This window comes from Balearica regulorum, chromosome 2, assembly GCF_011004875.1.
Source record: "Balearica regulorum gibbericeps isolate bBalReg1 chromosome 2, bBalReg1.pri, whole genome shotgun sequence".
NCBI lineage: Eukaryota > Metazoa > Chordata > Aves > Gruiformes > Gruidae > Balearica > Balearica regulorum.
In genome coordinates, this window is record NC_046185.1 from 46,161,871 (window position 1) to 46,177,648 (window position 15,778).

Genomic DNA, 15,778 nt, shown 5'->3' on the forward strand with positions numbered 1-15,778 from the left:
CTGGAACAACTTGCAGAACAAAAAACCACAAATGCAGAATATAATCTGGCAGCTAGAATAGTAATTGAAGTTTCGGCTTGATTCCTCAACAGGCAGCGATCATGAGAGCAATATCATATTTTAATTTTATCTTCCAGCCAACAAAAAGGGGTCAACAGATCAGTGGCAATGTATTAAAAGCTGTGAGGATATTATTTCCCTAGCCCAGGCTCAGAGTTACACAGCTTTTTGTCTGGACAAAGTAGGATCTGGACAGAGTAAGAGATCACAAAATGCTCAAAAAGCTAGCTGGCAAGAAGCTGTAAGGGCACATATCAAGGCTTGCCTGCAAAAAAAACCCAAAACCCTAAACTGGTATAATCTTGGGGTAGCAGAGAGGAGAAAATGTCAGCCTTCCTTAAATTGCTTGAGCAAGTGCACAGGTGCTCTTACTGTTCAAACTCTTTTTTCTCCCTCCTCCTCTTCTTCTTGACCCTTAATCTTATTCTTGTTCTTGCTAGAGCTAGCCTAGACTTTAACAAACCCACCAGGTGGCTGTACTAAACACTGGTGGTTTTTCCCAAGAGGAGCAGTGCCAGGGTCAAAATCCAGCCAGGCTTGAAGAGTTGGTCCACAGGGTGCTGCAGACTGAGAAACTGGGTCTGGAAGAGGAAGAATCCCAGCAGCCATTCCCAGGACAAGCAGCCCAACACCTGGAGGTACACTTGCAGTGAACAGGGAGACACTTAAGGTGTAACATGCCTTATAATCAGGACTGCAACCATCACATAGGTACTCTAGGTACTAAGCAAAACTTTAATAATGCTACTTCAGCAATAGCTGCAACAAAATCCATCCTTTTCCAAAGGATTTAAAGAGATCTAATGTTTAAGATGCTGAAATTCAGAGACAAGTAGCTTAATCTGAAGTAGAAAATTCTGTTTTATTTACTGCAGGATCGAAATATCTTGCATTATATTCTACTTAATTCCAATCCTGCATTAAAACTAAAAATGGGCATACGTGATTTTATTGCTTTCTCTCCCTGCCTCCGTTTTTCCTAAGGGAAAACTGCAATGATTGTTTTAAAGCAATATATGTACATTACACTGCATGTGTGTGGCAATAAAGACAAAGTCAAGTGACTGCTCCACGCGCTGGGAATGAAAGATGGCACAGGGTTTTGTTTGGTTTTGTCATAGTATCAGCCACAGGCTTTGGCCAGTCATCAAGAAAAATCTGTGATCTACAGAGCAAGTTTCACCTTTACAAATAATCCAATGGTCTATGTGAAAATAAAGTGAAGCTTCCTGAAAACCTCATGTTCTGGAATACAATAAATTTCCCTTGTAACCTTATGCTGGGTACAGTGAAACTAAAGAAAACAAATAGTTTTCTTGAGAAACATAACCCACAAGCTTTCAACTCATAGTTTATCCACTGTAAACTGTGTTGGTTAATGCCACAAAACATGAAAGAAGCAAAATTTCCCCTGAGCCCAGTGTTCAGTGAAATGAAAATGTTTCTGGTTATCTATACCACATTGAGGGCCAAAACCTATTGAATGCTGCCAAAAGTCACACTGATAATAATTTTAGCTAGCTTTTCCCGCTAATGACATTAAGAGAAGATAGAAGGACACAGAATCCACTGGTTTTTTTTCAGAAAACATCCTGAAAGGAGTTTTAAAAGAGCAATGGTTATTGCAAAATAGCAGTTGAAATGAATCCACTCTTCCCTGTGCATGCAGCTGTCCATTACACAATACTTTGGCTTCAGCAATAAAGCTGGCTTCCTGACCTCTTCCCTGTCCATGTAGTCCCACCTTTCTGCCACAAATTTTTATCTTGTTGGTTGTGTCACTGCAACTATTTTTGTCTGCTTGGTTGTGTTACTGCAACTATTTTGGGGACTGCACGATGAGTTGGTCCACAAAAAAGATTTGGGTTGACAACCAATGTCTTCTCCGCTTGCCCCAGCTAAACTTGTGGTGAGGCAAATATACCTCAAATACTTTTGCATAACACATGCAAAATCATTGTATCAGGTAGGATGCACACAAAACAATGTTGCCCGTTTTCCCAACCAAGGTATGCCTACATACGGAAAATATCATCATCTCTGGTTTCTGCATTGCTAGAGAGATACAAGCCAGAATAAATTCAGAGATCAATGAAAGTGATCAGGGAATTACCTTAGGAAAAATTTACTTAGTAGCAAAAAGCGGGCTGGGATTCAGAAGACCAGGGGTTGATTTCTAGCTCTCTACTTAATCTTCAAGTCAAAACCAAAGGACGATATTTAGGCAAGAAGAAATTAAGATCATTATATTTGCACATCGCTATTGAATCATCTTGCAATAAAAATGAGTGAAAGACATGATAATAAAAGCAACTACTTTTAGGTAGGCATAAGGTGAAATTCAAAGATTGAAGTTCTGTCGTGCTGGAAGGAATAAAATAAAGGTAGCCAAGGCTCAAGGTCACCTCTGTTGTGTAACTAGGAACAAACAGTGATTATATGTTTACAAATGTTTAATCTGTAAGCGCCAAGAAACAGAGGCACAGTACAGCAGTGGCTGCAGCAACAACAGAGAGCTCAAGCCAACCACAGAAGGAGAGGACACCCTATTGAAGACCTTCTCTTCTTTTTCCTTTACTTCAAAGTGTCCCTCTCCTCTACAGCATCAATGCAGTTATCTCAGTTAGCTCAGTAACTTATATGATTAGCTAATAAGTAAACAGTAGACGCCTTGTCTATTTGTTCTCTTTCATTAGGAATGAAACAACTATGACTAAAATTTAAACTTCTTCAGTGTTTCTTTAAGAACTCTAATCTATGCAGGCAAGTGTCAGGTTCGGGTATAACATTTAGTAGGCTCTGACTGCCATGGCACATCTTGCACTATAACTTCTCTACTTAAGTAGGTAACACACAACATCTCGGTGTTGGATCTAAGTGATTACCAGACATAAAGTGTGAAGGCTTCCGTAACCACTGATCTGATAATGGTACATATAGCATCCTTTCCCTTCCTCAGTCCCCCTTCACCCCTATCCCCCCGGCAACAATGCTGAAAGAGACAAGCCTAAAACCCAGCATCTATTCCCTCCCACACCCACACAGCACGTACCCAAAATATAATTCTTTTCTCTGCTTCAAAAAATCCAAAATGACCTCTGTAAACAAACCCATAGAAAGAGGAGGACAGTAAGTCCGTAGTGAAGGTAGCCATCAGGCAGCAGAAGAAGGTTTGCCAGGCCAGTCTGATGTCCCAGAACGAAGACACTTCCTCTAGTGTGAACAAGAGCCCACCGATGGGGGCACGAAATACCGAAGCAATCCCAGCTCCTGCACCAGCCGTGATGAAACTGCGCCTGCAACAGGTAGTGGAGTCAAAATTCAGGTAACAGGGAGGGGGGAAAAAAAAACAGAAACAAAACCAAAAAATCTCCAGAAACATTGTTTCCTGTCAAAGCTGGGATTATGGGGATGAACTTAGAGACCTCATGGTTTATTTTGGGGTTGTTATAGCACCTTTAATCTCCAGGATTTGAGTTCAGATCTGTCCACCTTGACCTCTGGCCTTGACAAAAAACCTCTCAATGCTATAACATCACACAGGGACGACCGTGCCATGCCAGTGAGCTGCTGAACTAGTGCCGACCAACCTAACGCCAGGCAGACCCACCACTTCACACCCTGGAAGCGGTGCAGTCACGGGGTGAAATACTGCAGGGAAAAAAGGTAAGAAAGTTTGGGATTCACTAGAGAATGAGAGTAGAGACCCAGAGCCTGTAGGCTCAACACACCACTGTCTGTAAATGTCTGAGAAATCCACGGGGAACGTATGTGCCTTGTATTCCTCGCCATAAAGGCGTGGAGCTCACAAACACCCTGAAGAGAAACAAACTTCTGTTGCTGTAAGCTGCACTAGGAGCTCAAATGGCAGAGATCTGCGCTGTGAGCCAGTTCCAGTAAAGAAAAAGAAAAAGCAAAAAGAAAAACAAAAGAAAAATAAAATAAAAACAATTATAGTATTGTAAAGAAAGGCATTAAAGGACAGTCTTCCTTTATACATTTATTATTATTAATTTTCCCACACACAATGTAACTTTCTTTCCAAAGCATCAATTTCATTATCTGAAAACAGCATCCTGCATCAAACAAATGATACATTTTTAAGGAAGGCCACAGTGTGCAAAACAGAGGGAAGGATATAGAAAGAGGAAGTAAAATTATGGTTTGAGTTCTGCCTTGGAAAATTGGATTCAAGTCCAGCCTTTGCAGGGGATACCGGGGTGATGCTGTACCTATAACGCACTAATTACTAGTGCTCACCAGTTTATAAAATTTGCATCTTCTGGCTGTGCTACCTGCAACCCCAGGGATAATTTGTAGAAATGTTGAGCATTCCGTACTAGCTGAAGTCAACAAGTATACAAAACACTTGAGTATTTTTAATATTAAGAAATGCCACGTTCTCAGGAAAAACCCCCAAAAGATCAGTGTCATCTCCAACTATTAGAGGGCCCTTTTGACTTCTGTGTGGTGTCCACAAATTTTATCAGTACAAAGATGGGCGGCAATGAGGATAATGGACAGAAAATAAGGGAAAAGATTAGAGTTCATGTGTCAAGGCCCTTGACAAAGCCCACCAGTAAAGCTACATAGGGAACTTTATGGCGGATATTTCCCAACTCACGAATGCCGAGTTAGACACTCTTGTGCACGGATTTTTACTTACACGTTGTATCTTCACAGTGACATTGTTTCCAGCAGAAGGGAACTCAAAAGGTACTGCACACCACAGTAAAAGCTAGGTGAGCTTTGCTTGGACATCTCCAACTTCTTGCTCCAGTCAGTTGTACGTGTTACGTGTCCCACCAGTAGTAACAACAATGAAATTGGACCCCTCCTACACAATCCGTTACAGCTGCCTGATGGAGGGACATCTTAAGATTCTTCAACATCCTAACGCTTGCTGAGTTACTGCTCTGCCTGTGCCTGTGCTTGGAGATGGTACATCTCTTGAGCCTATTTAATAACTCCAAAAATACTGGGGAGTGGGAGTCATTCGTCCTGGTCTTTGTAAAAAAGTGAGGTCTCAGTTAAACTGAAGTTTGTCTCTGCTGCTCAACAGCAACCCTCTCTGTAAAGAGGGCTTCCACACAACCTGTCTCTCCTGGGATGGTTCCTGACTTCTTTCTAATTATACTATAACTTTCTAATTCTTTCTAATTATACTATAACTTGGTTCTGCAGAGAAAAACAAAAGTTCTTGCTGCTTCTCTCATGGCAATTGCCGGTTTCTTCATTACTAACATTTTGTTTAACAACTAGCACATCTCAGATTTATTTAAATGACTGGTCTTAAAAGGTGAAAGGCAAAGGAGATCCCATATCTTCCCTTCAGTGCTTTTCGATTTTCTTTTAAGCTACAGATAGTTCACAGTGGCTGTTCATTTGAATTCTTTCTATTTCTTTAGGAAATTAACACATGGGGGTCTTTCTTTTTTTCCTTGCTTTAGAAAAAAAGCAGTATTGTATAGGGTTTTGTATGCCAACATGACAATAAATACCATCCAGACAACATAAACTGGTTTGTAATTTCTTTTTCTGGAAACTAATCTCATTAATTTCAGTAGAACTGTTCACAAGAGAGAGCTTACCGGAGTTATCTCACAGACACGCATGAGCAGAGAAGAACCAGATTTAAAAAGTGTCACGAACAATTTACTTTTTCAAAACTAGACAAATAAAGCAAGGCCCCTCTGTGCACATTGTGCAATCCCCATCACCTCTTTTTTTCCTGGGCCAGCATCATTAATTTGTGGATAAAGCCTATGTCTAAAAATCCTGCATTTTTTTCTCCCTCCTTATACAACCCAGAAGGCAATGGGAAAAGGTCTTCAGTATTAATGTATTATTTCACAAGCGTTCAATGAAACAACTTGTGAACTTTCTTTTAATTAAAGAACTTTAAAGTCATTTAATTAAATTACTTTCTTTTAATTAGAGTGGGTGGCTTTTTCCCTATTCCAAAGTGACAAACAGCAGGAGGGCTGAAAGATTGCTGGAGCGCCATCTCAACTTCCTTTCCAGATGCAATGGGCTCGCCGGTGACTTGCCGCACACCTCTGGGGTGCTGAGGGTGGGTGGTGGGGCAGCCCCCCCTCCCCGAGCCCCACAGCTCTGCCCATCACTTACTTATCAGCTGAGTTCCGAAACCTGGTGAAGATCGGGAGGTGGACGCCAAGGGTGTCCGACTGCAGCTGGCTCAGGCCACAACCCAGGAGAGCACTAAAAGTGACGTTGTATAATTGAGAGCACTCTTTTGGTAAATTATTCATAAATCAGCCACGGTTTAAAGGCAGGGGAGGACAGAGCCTTAGCCAGCGTGCAGCAGCAAAGCTAAATTGGTTTCAACAGATTTAAACATGGAAAATGTTGAACGTGTCTTTTAAATATGCAAAGTCCTGTTGACATAAAGCAGGAGGCTATTAAAGACTTTCAGATTCTTGACTCAGAGACTTAAATGTGTCTTTTGCAAGGAGTGTTGCGATGACAGACCATGAAATGCCTTTTGAAGAACTGCTTGTTAATGTCTGCCCAAGTGTGGTGACACATCAGGCTATAGCCCATCATTTCAATCATCTGTTCCCAGGTTAATGACCACGGCAGCCAGAACAGCTCTACTTCTAACAGAAGATGTGTAATGATTTAAATTATTACAGTGTGTTCCCAGGCAGCACTTCAAACTACATTGAAATGGGGGGGGAAAAATATCCAAACCCTTAGTGAAATGAAAAATCTATTCATTGTACAATTTTGGAAGACTTTTTTACAAGACTTAAATTAGGGGCCTTAACGAATCTCTCAGAGGCTTTTAGCAACTTATGTGTGTTTATGTTTAATAAAAATGGTGGAAGGTTCCAGACAAATTAAATTAAACTAGCTCTTAATTCCTATGTTTTGAAAAGGCATCATGTTAATACTGCGCTGACTTTCTTCATGGAATTATGAGTCAATTCTTTGGCTCACGCATCACTGTTACCAACCCAGCACAAAGGACAAAAAAAAAAAATCACAGCTGCAGTCTCTGAGCTCCTGGAGACAAATGTCTGAAAGCAAAGAAAACAAAAGAAACCTAAAGGGAGAGCTAAACCTTGGTAATCATTGTCTGGAAGGTTTGTGGCTGCCTCTGACTAAACATGTGCTCCTATTTTTGAACATCTGCGTCATCCCTTAGTGTGCTGCACCTCCATGCAAATAAATAAATAAATAAAAACCCACGAAGTAACAGAAAATGTGAAAGGGTGGTGGGGAGGAGGAGAGGTTTGGTCAGGGCGGTAAAGAGGTAGAGAACAAACCTCAAGGAGTAATACTTTCCAAAACCAAAAAGGATCAGAAATAGACCAGCAAATCGGCCAATAGACAATCTATATTATATTAACAGAGACCAATTTTACCATTTCTACTCAAGATACAGTTTAATAATGGTAATGAAGTGCAGCAGAATTCTCCTCTAAATGATGAATGAAGGAAATGATGTCACTTACGGAAGGGAAAAGTCCCAAATCTGGCCTGCAGTCCTTACTAAGTTTGGCTGTATTGCAAGACAGTAAATTTTAAGAACCGCTCTGACGTACAGCGCAGAACTGGGCAACCCTCCTCTCCCCTTCTCAAAAGGCCCTGCACTGCGATGGGGTGATGGGGATTCTCCTTCTTTCTATATAGCAAGGGGTGATAAAAACATTATCCTTTAAAAAGACTATAAAGTCTACTTTTCCCTGCCTAGAAAGAGAATATTACACTACCGCATGAACAACAAGCGGCTCCAACCTGACTTGCAATCTGCCACCTGCAGAGCTTGCAAAGCGGCGCCTGGTTTCTGTGGTCGCCCTTAGCTGGCACCAACAAACGCTGCCGTGTTTGTAAGCTGGAAACACGGACCCCAAGGGCCTGGCCGTCAGGCACCACTCACCTTGTACAGTCACCTACAGTGCTTGTGTGGGTGGCTCTAAAAATGTCGCCCCTTTTCTGCACAGCCACTTGAGACTGGCTTTATTTTTATACTGACTTTGCACAGGTAAAAGCAGTTTTATGAGATGCAAAGCAGCTGGCAGGTCATAGCTGCAGGACAGGCTGCTTTCAGAAACAAAAGTGACTGCAGTTGTCTAGATAACTGCTTGCTGAGCCTCACGGGGAATCGTACTAGGGAACCAAGCCAGTATTTAAAACACACGGTGAAAAAATGTCTTTCTTCACCGCATGGCATGAACAGTTGTGCTAATGCGAAGGAGGGGACAGTAAAGGTGAAAAGAGCTCCCAGTGCAGGATATTTTTTAAGCCAGCGCCACCACCAAGACAGACATTGCAAACCCATACCCTTAGCCTCACAGCTTTAACTTTTCTCTGCTATTCCTTACCCCAAATGGATCATGGGACCTTCTGGCCCACAGAAAAGCCCGGAGGCTACAGCCAGCACGCATGAGACAAATGTCCCTAAAAAGGTCTTGATGTTAAAAAGATGTTGGATAGAAGTGCCATTCAAATACCCAATGATTTCTGGCAAGCCGAGCGGTGAACCGGCTGGGCAGAAGAACTGCAAAAGAAATAAAAAAATCCAAAACAGAGTCAACAATCATTATGTTGATGTGTTAGAGACATCTATGGACACCGGTTTTAAGTCCAGCCCTCACCTTGCTCTGTTCATGAACAAACTTTTCCAGACTTAACAGATGACATAGATACGCATATAACTTCTGGCTACGCACAAAAATTCAAGCTCCCAACAGTGTTGCTGTAAGTGTACTGGGAGAAGAAAACGACTGACGAGAGACCTGCCCCAGCCCCCTGCCATCCCTCCCAGTGCCCGAAGCCGGCCAGCCTCTTGTCTTTGCACAGGCTGGCTGTGGGGCAGGGTGTACGTGTGAACCTGCATGATTTGTCCAGGCAGTTCACTTCAGATAGCTTAAAACTGGTCAGTTATTACCCATATAACAGCAAACTCCCTTTTCCTACCGTTGCTGGATTTCGGGGGATGTTCAGTAAAACATTCACTTTTTCTCTCACCTATGCTGTTAATTGCCTGCCTATAATTAAATTGAACACAGCAGGACAGTAAATGACAGAAAGGCTTAATGTTTAGCCTTGCTGCCTCGTAAAAGCACTGATCTGGGCTGCAAGCGATACCCACATAGCACAGCTAAAAGATCACTCTAAAACCAACAGTGACTTTTATACGAACTGATGGTCTTTGGCTTAGGCCCCTTCCAAACACCCAGTATTCACAAGTTACACCAGCTGCCACTTGTATTTATTTTATAAACACTACATGCTAAGTGTAAATTGCGTCGCCACCACCACTGATTTCACCCCAGACACTTTTATAAGAGTTACGAGCGGTGGAATCCAGCTTTAGGCTGAAGGCCAAGAAAGACCGCTCCAATTGGGTTGTATAATAGAGGGGGTTTTTTAGATAAAATACTGAATTAACCAGTATTTGAAGAGCAAGAGATTTGGTTTATCACGGTGTTACAGGCTTGTTTCGCAGGAGATGTAACACTTACCAGCACTGAGCCTGAAGAGAGAACCACCATGGCCAGCCCAGACCCAAGTGCACACAGCCAGGTCATGTGGATGTCACCATCCTGTCCGGGTGACAAATAGATTAGTACATCAGCACCCATATAGCAAGTCCTGCGTTTTAATGATCTTTTGCCCCACAGATTTCTGTGGACAGAAGGTGTACCATAGGGAAAAAACAAACCAAGCAGTGCAGGCTCTTTAGAAGGACAGGAATGAGTAACGTTAAGGTGAATGATGACTTTCAGAGTGAAGTCATGGGGTTTTTCCAGGACTTCTTGCCTATCTCTATAAAGGATACCTTGCTACTCATCAAGGCCCTTTTTAGGTCAGAAGCACAGTTGAAGGACCTTAAGAACATGCATGAGAAAACACTAAATGGTGCCTTCAGGAGACATTTTGCCTGAATGGAGGCTTCAAAGTCTTACATCACTACTTACCTTTATGAATTTGCAGCTATTATTAGTAGATAGATAGAATATATGTGAGCAAGCTCCTTCCTGCTTTATTCTAACCAAAAGGACATCTCTCATACTAGTCCTTCTCACATTTAAAAAACACATTTCATTCTCCCTGGGTTTTCAGTTTGTTTGTTTGTGCTTGGGCTGACCACAGCCATGCTGTCTCCAGAACTCCTCAGCTCCCACATACTTTGCCGCTTTCTGCAGCGCTCAGCTGTGATTCATTGTGCGCACAGGTCAAACACATCCCTTGCATTTCTGAGGTCACAGCGTTACAGTTGGCCACCGCAGCCTTCCCGGCAGCATGTCCCATCAAGGTTTTTGTAAGTGCATCGTGCAGCATAGCCAAACAGCAAAGCAAAGTGCACAAAAATTAGTTTTGCTCATCTGCAGATGAAGGAGGTATTTAGATAGGTCGGTCTTCCAGGGCAGGAATTACATGTTTGTACTGATGTCAGAGCCTGTGAGAGCTTACCTCCTGTCCCCTGTATTAGTTTAATACAATATGACAGATTTTATAAAACAACAAGACCAACAGCGTGTGGAATGGTTGTTGTGGTGCCCTGAAGTCAAACTGTGGTTTCTTTCTATATATTCTTTATTTATACGTTAGTGTGTATATATACACATGCGCATCTATATACATAAATGCATATATATATGTATGCATGTGTATTTGTCCACTGTTTCTGTATTTGATAAACATATACATAGTTTGCACATAAGAAACCCCAGGGAAATAATATTCCAAGAGCATGGTATGTGCTTTCCTCATGGAAAACCTAAACATGTTCATTTCTTGGACATTCGCACTGATGTATTCAGCCTCCACCTGTTCCACAGAATAAGTCTTCCCTAGCATCTCAGTGAAGTGATTGAGATCTGTCCTTCAGCAGTTGGCAGCATTATTCCATTATCTTGATTCCGCAGAAGAGTGTAGGACACATCCATATCTCCCTTGAACTGGGGAGCCCAGAACCAGACACAGTACTCGTCCAGATGTGGTCTCACCGATGCTGAACAGAGGGGAAGGATCACCTCCATCAACCTGCTGGCAACACCCCTTCTAATGAAGCCCAGGAGGCTGTTGGCCAAAGAGCAGCACAATCATCTGGTTGTATCAAGCACCGCTTCCTTCCAGTTTTGGTTTTGTCTGCAAGTTTGCTGAGGGTGCACTCCGTCCCATCATCCGGGTCATTAGTGAAGATATCAAACAGTCTTTGGCCCCAGTATTGACCCCTGGGGTACACCTGTGGTGACCAACCTCCAGCTGGACTTTGGGCCACTGATCATAATGCTTTGAGCCCAGCCGTTCTGCCGGTTTTAAATCCACCTCACCGTCCCCTTATCTAACCCATACCCCACCAGTTTGCCTAGGAGGGTGTTATGGGAAACAGGGATAAAAGCCTTGCTAAAGTCAAGATAAACAACATCCACTGCTCCAGCCATCTCATTGTAGAAGGTTGTTATCCACTGTAAAACCATGCTGGCTATGCCAAATCACCTTCTTGTCCTTCATACAGTTAGAAACAGTTTCCAGGATTATTTGCTGTATACCTTGCCAGGGGTCAAGATTAGGTTGACTGGCCTGTCATTCCCTGGATCCTCCTTCTTGTCCTTCTTGAAGATAGGAGTGACACTGGCTTCCTCCAGTCCCCAGGAACCTCTCCTCAATTGCCATGACCTTTCAAAGATAATTGAGAGTGGCCTTACAATGACATCAGCCAGCTCCCTCAGCACTGGCAGGTGAATCCCACAAGGGCTCATGGTCTCGTGTATGCCTGTTTTATTTAAATGTTCTCTAACATTATTCTCATCCAATACTTTGCCTCTGGTCTCAGGGACCTGGGATTCCTAAAGGCAGGTCTTATCAGTAAAGACCAAAGCAAAGGCGGCATCAAGTACCTTGGCCTTTTCCAAGTCCTTTGTCACCAAGTCCCCTGCCTAGTTCAACAACAAGTCCACATTTGTGCTAGTGTTCTTTTTGCTGATGATGTACCTGAAGACAGACACCTCCTTCCTTTCTTGGTGACCTTCAACATCCCTTACCAGATTCAATTCCAGGTGCACTTTGGCTTTCCTAACCCCCATGCCTGCACACTCACACAGTGTCTCTGTATTCCTCCTGGGTCACCTGTCCTTGATTCCACCTCTTGTATGCTTCCTTTTTATGTTTGTGTTTTGTCATGAGCTTCCTGCCACCTTTCACTTGATGTCCTGCTCATTGAAATGGACTGTTCTTCACTATGGAGGAGCTAATCCCTGAAAAACAGCTATCTTGGATCCCTATTCTCTCCAGGATGGTCTCCCTTGGGATTCTTCCCAGCAGGTCTCTGAACAGACCAAAATGCTCTCCTGAAGTCCAGGAATGTGATCCTGCTTTTTGTTTTCCCCCCACCTCATCTCAGGATCCTGCATGCCACCATCTCATGGTCACTGCAGCCAAGGCTGCCCCAAACCTTCACATCCCTGACCAGTCTTTCCTTGTCTGTAAGTCTGAGGTCGAGCAGAGCATGTCCTCTTTTTGGCTTCTTGATCGTCTATCAGGAAGTTGTTGTCTACGCACTCCAGAAACTTCATGAATTGCTCATGTCCTGCTGTGTTGTCCTTCCAGCAGATACTGGGGTGGTTGGCTAAAGACTCCCATGAGGACCTAAGCCAGTGAACATGAGACTTTTTTGAATTGCCTGAAGACAGTTTTGTCTAATTCTTCATGAGCTGGCGGTCTATAGCAGACACCTACAACCACATCACACATGTTGGTGTGCCCTCTAACCTTGATCCACAAGCTCTCAACTGACTCTCATCTGTCCCAAAGCAGAGCTCCATCCATTCCCTCTGCTTTCTCACAAAAGGGGCAACTCCCCCTCTTCGCCATCCCGGTGTGTCCTTCCTAAAGAGCCTGTATCCAGCCACTGCAGCGCTCCAGCAGTGTCAGCTATCCCACCATATCTGTGCAGACAAGGAGCTCATCTGCCCTGCTCTCCTCAGCGAGAGGCCCCAGACACTGCCTGCAGCCCCAAATCTGCAGAGCTGCCCTGTCCCTCAGGAGCTCGCTCTGGGTTGTGGCCTCAGCTTAGGGGTAATTTCTCCTCCGGGTGCTGGGAACCATGTCCAGCAGCTCCTTGCCAACGTTGCTGAGCACAAAAGCACTGTCAGCCCAGATCCTGGACCCTTACTGCACAAATTGCTGTGTCTGCTGGCTGCACGCCATGCTTGCTTGATGGTTATACAGGCTCCTCGCAACACCGGCTGACAGGATGCCTGACCCTCCCTGGTCAGGATTCAGCTGGAACAAAAACTCAAAGCCCCTTTCTCACAAGAAGCTCTTCAGTATTCAAACTACCTACCATAGATATCACAAACCAGGTGAAAATTTTACCACCTGCTTCTCTCTACAGGAGAGAAAAACAAGCAGTCAGGGTCAGAGATGCTGTAACATTTACATTGGTTTAGGCCATTCAGTGATTTTTACCACTACAATCCCCATTATCACAGAGATGATGATACCCATCAAGGGCAAATTAATCATTCCACAATAATCTATTACGGCATTAGCAAAAGATAGCTGCCCCAGACATAGAAAGAAATAACAAATCTGATACCAGGTCCACATTCACTAAGTACCTTAAGAGAAACCTAATCCCTTCCCTTGGACGTCAACAATACCTAAAGTGGCATGTGCACCTTATGTACAAGGAGGACGAGGAAGGCCACAATATTTTAAAGACTGCCTTCATCAATCTCATGACAAGAACTCTATCAGATATTATACTGTATTATAGGCTATGTTGTCGCAAAGGACACCAAAGCATGCCTAGGCAAAGCACCGCAGGATATCTGATGTCCACACCCACCTAGACAGGCAGCACCTCTAGTCAGTTAAAACTTTACAATGTGGATTTTCTAATAAACAAACACAGAAGAGGTCACTCTGACTTTCTCTTGCTCACCTGCAGGTAATTTTCCACTAGGTCCCATTTCAATTTGATGAGACAGTCAATTATCTGATGAGTCAAAAACCCCAGCATCCCAACTGCCGTGCCGATTAGCCCCATCAGCAGCCATCGATCCCACTCTTTTCTAGAAACAGGAAAACACAGTTACTTCTCTGCCTAAAGCACAGGACTATTTTCCATGCTTCGTCTCACAAACACACAGGTTCCATTTTTAGAGCATTTTCATTATTAACCATGACTGCATGAGCAAGAGGCTGTTTTTGCCAATATCTCTTTAAAAAGTGTACATTCAACAAAACTCTACCTTAAGGTGAAAGCCACTTCCATTTGGGTAAGGAACATGGTTGGATTTTTTTGGTTTGGTTTTGGTTATTTTTTAATGTCTAAGTAGCACTGCAATCTGTGTTCAGATGCTGATTGTTTGATGCCATCTCAAAATTCAGTTATGTGGTTCAGTAATTAAGCATTCAGTAGAGCACTCCGAACTCATTTCAAAGTAATTCCTGTTTTTTTCTACTGCAACTAATGCACTGAGCACCTGTCATATAAGTGTGTAAACCTTTACCTCTAGTTTCTGTCTTTCATAAACTTATACTTCTAATAATAATTGTACACTAATAATTTCTGATTTATTTTTAGTACCATCTAGGACTAGAGCACCCCTACTGAGATTCAAATGCCACATTTCCTGCAGATTACACTAAGAGACAGTGAATTTCAATAAAAGTCTCAGTAAGAGAACATTCACCCAAACCTCTGCAAAGTCTCTTCATTTTAAGTTGTATACATTGAGTAGTTAATAACATTTTTTTTGCATGTCCAGTAATTTGTCAAGAGCAAAGGTATAAGCACTTTCAAAAAATGCTTTTAATGAAAGTTGCTTGCCACTTGGCCCTCTTCTACATTCTCTTAAAGTATTTTCCTATGTTCAGAAACGATCAATAACGTTTTCTTAATTCCTTCTGCTATCAGACATCTCCCTGGATTGTCCAAATTACCCATAGCTTAGAGGCAACTTAACAGTATTTAAGGTAAGTTTACCTGTATGTTTTCTCTTGTAGCCACTTCTTATAAACGTTGCTGTGTGAAGGCAAATAATCCAAACTCTCATGGGTTATCAGATGTTCTCTCTCCTCCTCCTTGCAGTGATAATATGCTAAACTGCTTCTGCTGATGCTACATTGTCTCCTAAAATTCTGAGAATGAATCACATCAGGCCCATGATCTTCTGCCATTAACATCTCCTCTTCACCATTTTCCATATGTGTCCTATGGGAAAAAAGTGATGACATTACAGTGGCCTCCAAGAATCTTTGGGATGCCAACAAGAGTGATGTGAGCCCAAGATCAGTCTCCTTGAGACTGCAAGAGAAAGAGATGGAAAACCACACAAGGATGGAGTAGCTGTGGTGCAGAGACTGCTTTGTGCTTGGGCTTGGTTTGCTATGGCTATGCGTAGACCCAGCAACAAAAGCAACAAAAACTTGTCTGAGCCGGAGCTCTCTGGTGAAGAAACCAAGAACAAACTGACCACTGTAGGAAGTTTATCGCACCGGCTCCTTGTCGACTGTTCACACGATAGGGATGTTTAAGCCGTAGGGGCTTTGTCTGTTTTAAAGAGATGATCACTTGCTGTGCTTTGGGCTGTCCAAAGATCTTGATCCACTAATAGAAAGACACACTTTAATTAAATAAAACAAAATCTAGGTTGCAGTGACATTCAGTTAAACCCTGAATTCTCAATATTACATAGGCACCCTAAAAAAATCTTATTCTCTAACACAATTT

At 42.8% G+C, this 15,778-nt stretch overlaps 1 protein-coding gene across 1 annotated transcript in view; it reads right to left on the reverse strand.

Annotated features, from left to right (window-relative positions):
• Positions 1 to 15,252, reverse strand: part of LOC142600265 (chloride channel protein C-like) — a 104,169-nt gene extending 88,917 nt beyond the window's left edge. Inside the window, exons 1-6 of the mRNA XM_075742999.1 lie at positions 15,032 to 15,252; positions 13,985 to 14,114; positions 9,555 to 9,635; positions 8,412 to 8,587; positions 6,190 to 6,282; positions 3,113 to 3,356 (exon numbers count right to left, since the gene is read on the reverse strand). Coding sequence (XP_075599114.1) covers positions 3,113 to 3,356; positions 6,190 to 6,282; positions 8,412 to 8,587; positions 9,555 to 9,635; positions 13,985 to 14,114; positions 15,032 to 15,252 — 945 coding nt within the window. The remainder of the gene's footprint in view (positions 1 to 3,112; positions 3,357 to 6,189; positions 6,283 to 8,411; positions 8,588 to 9,554; positions 9,636 to 13,984; positions 14,115 to 15,031) is intronic.
• Between the last annotated feature and the right edge of the window lie 526 nt (positions 15,253 to 15,778).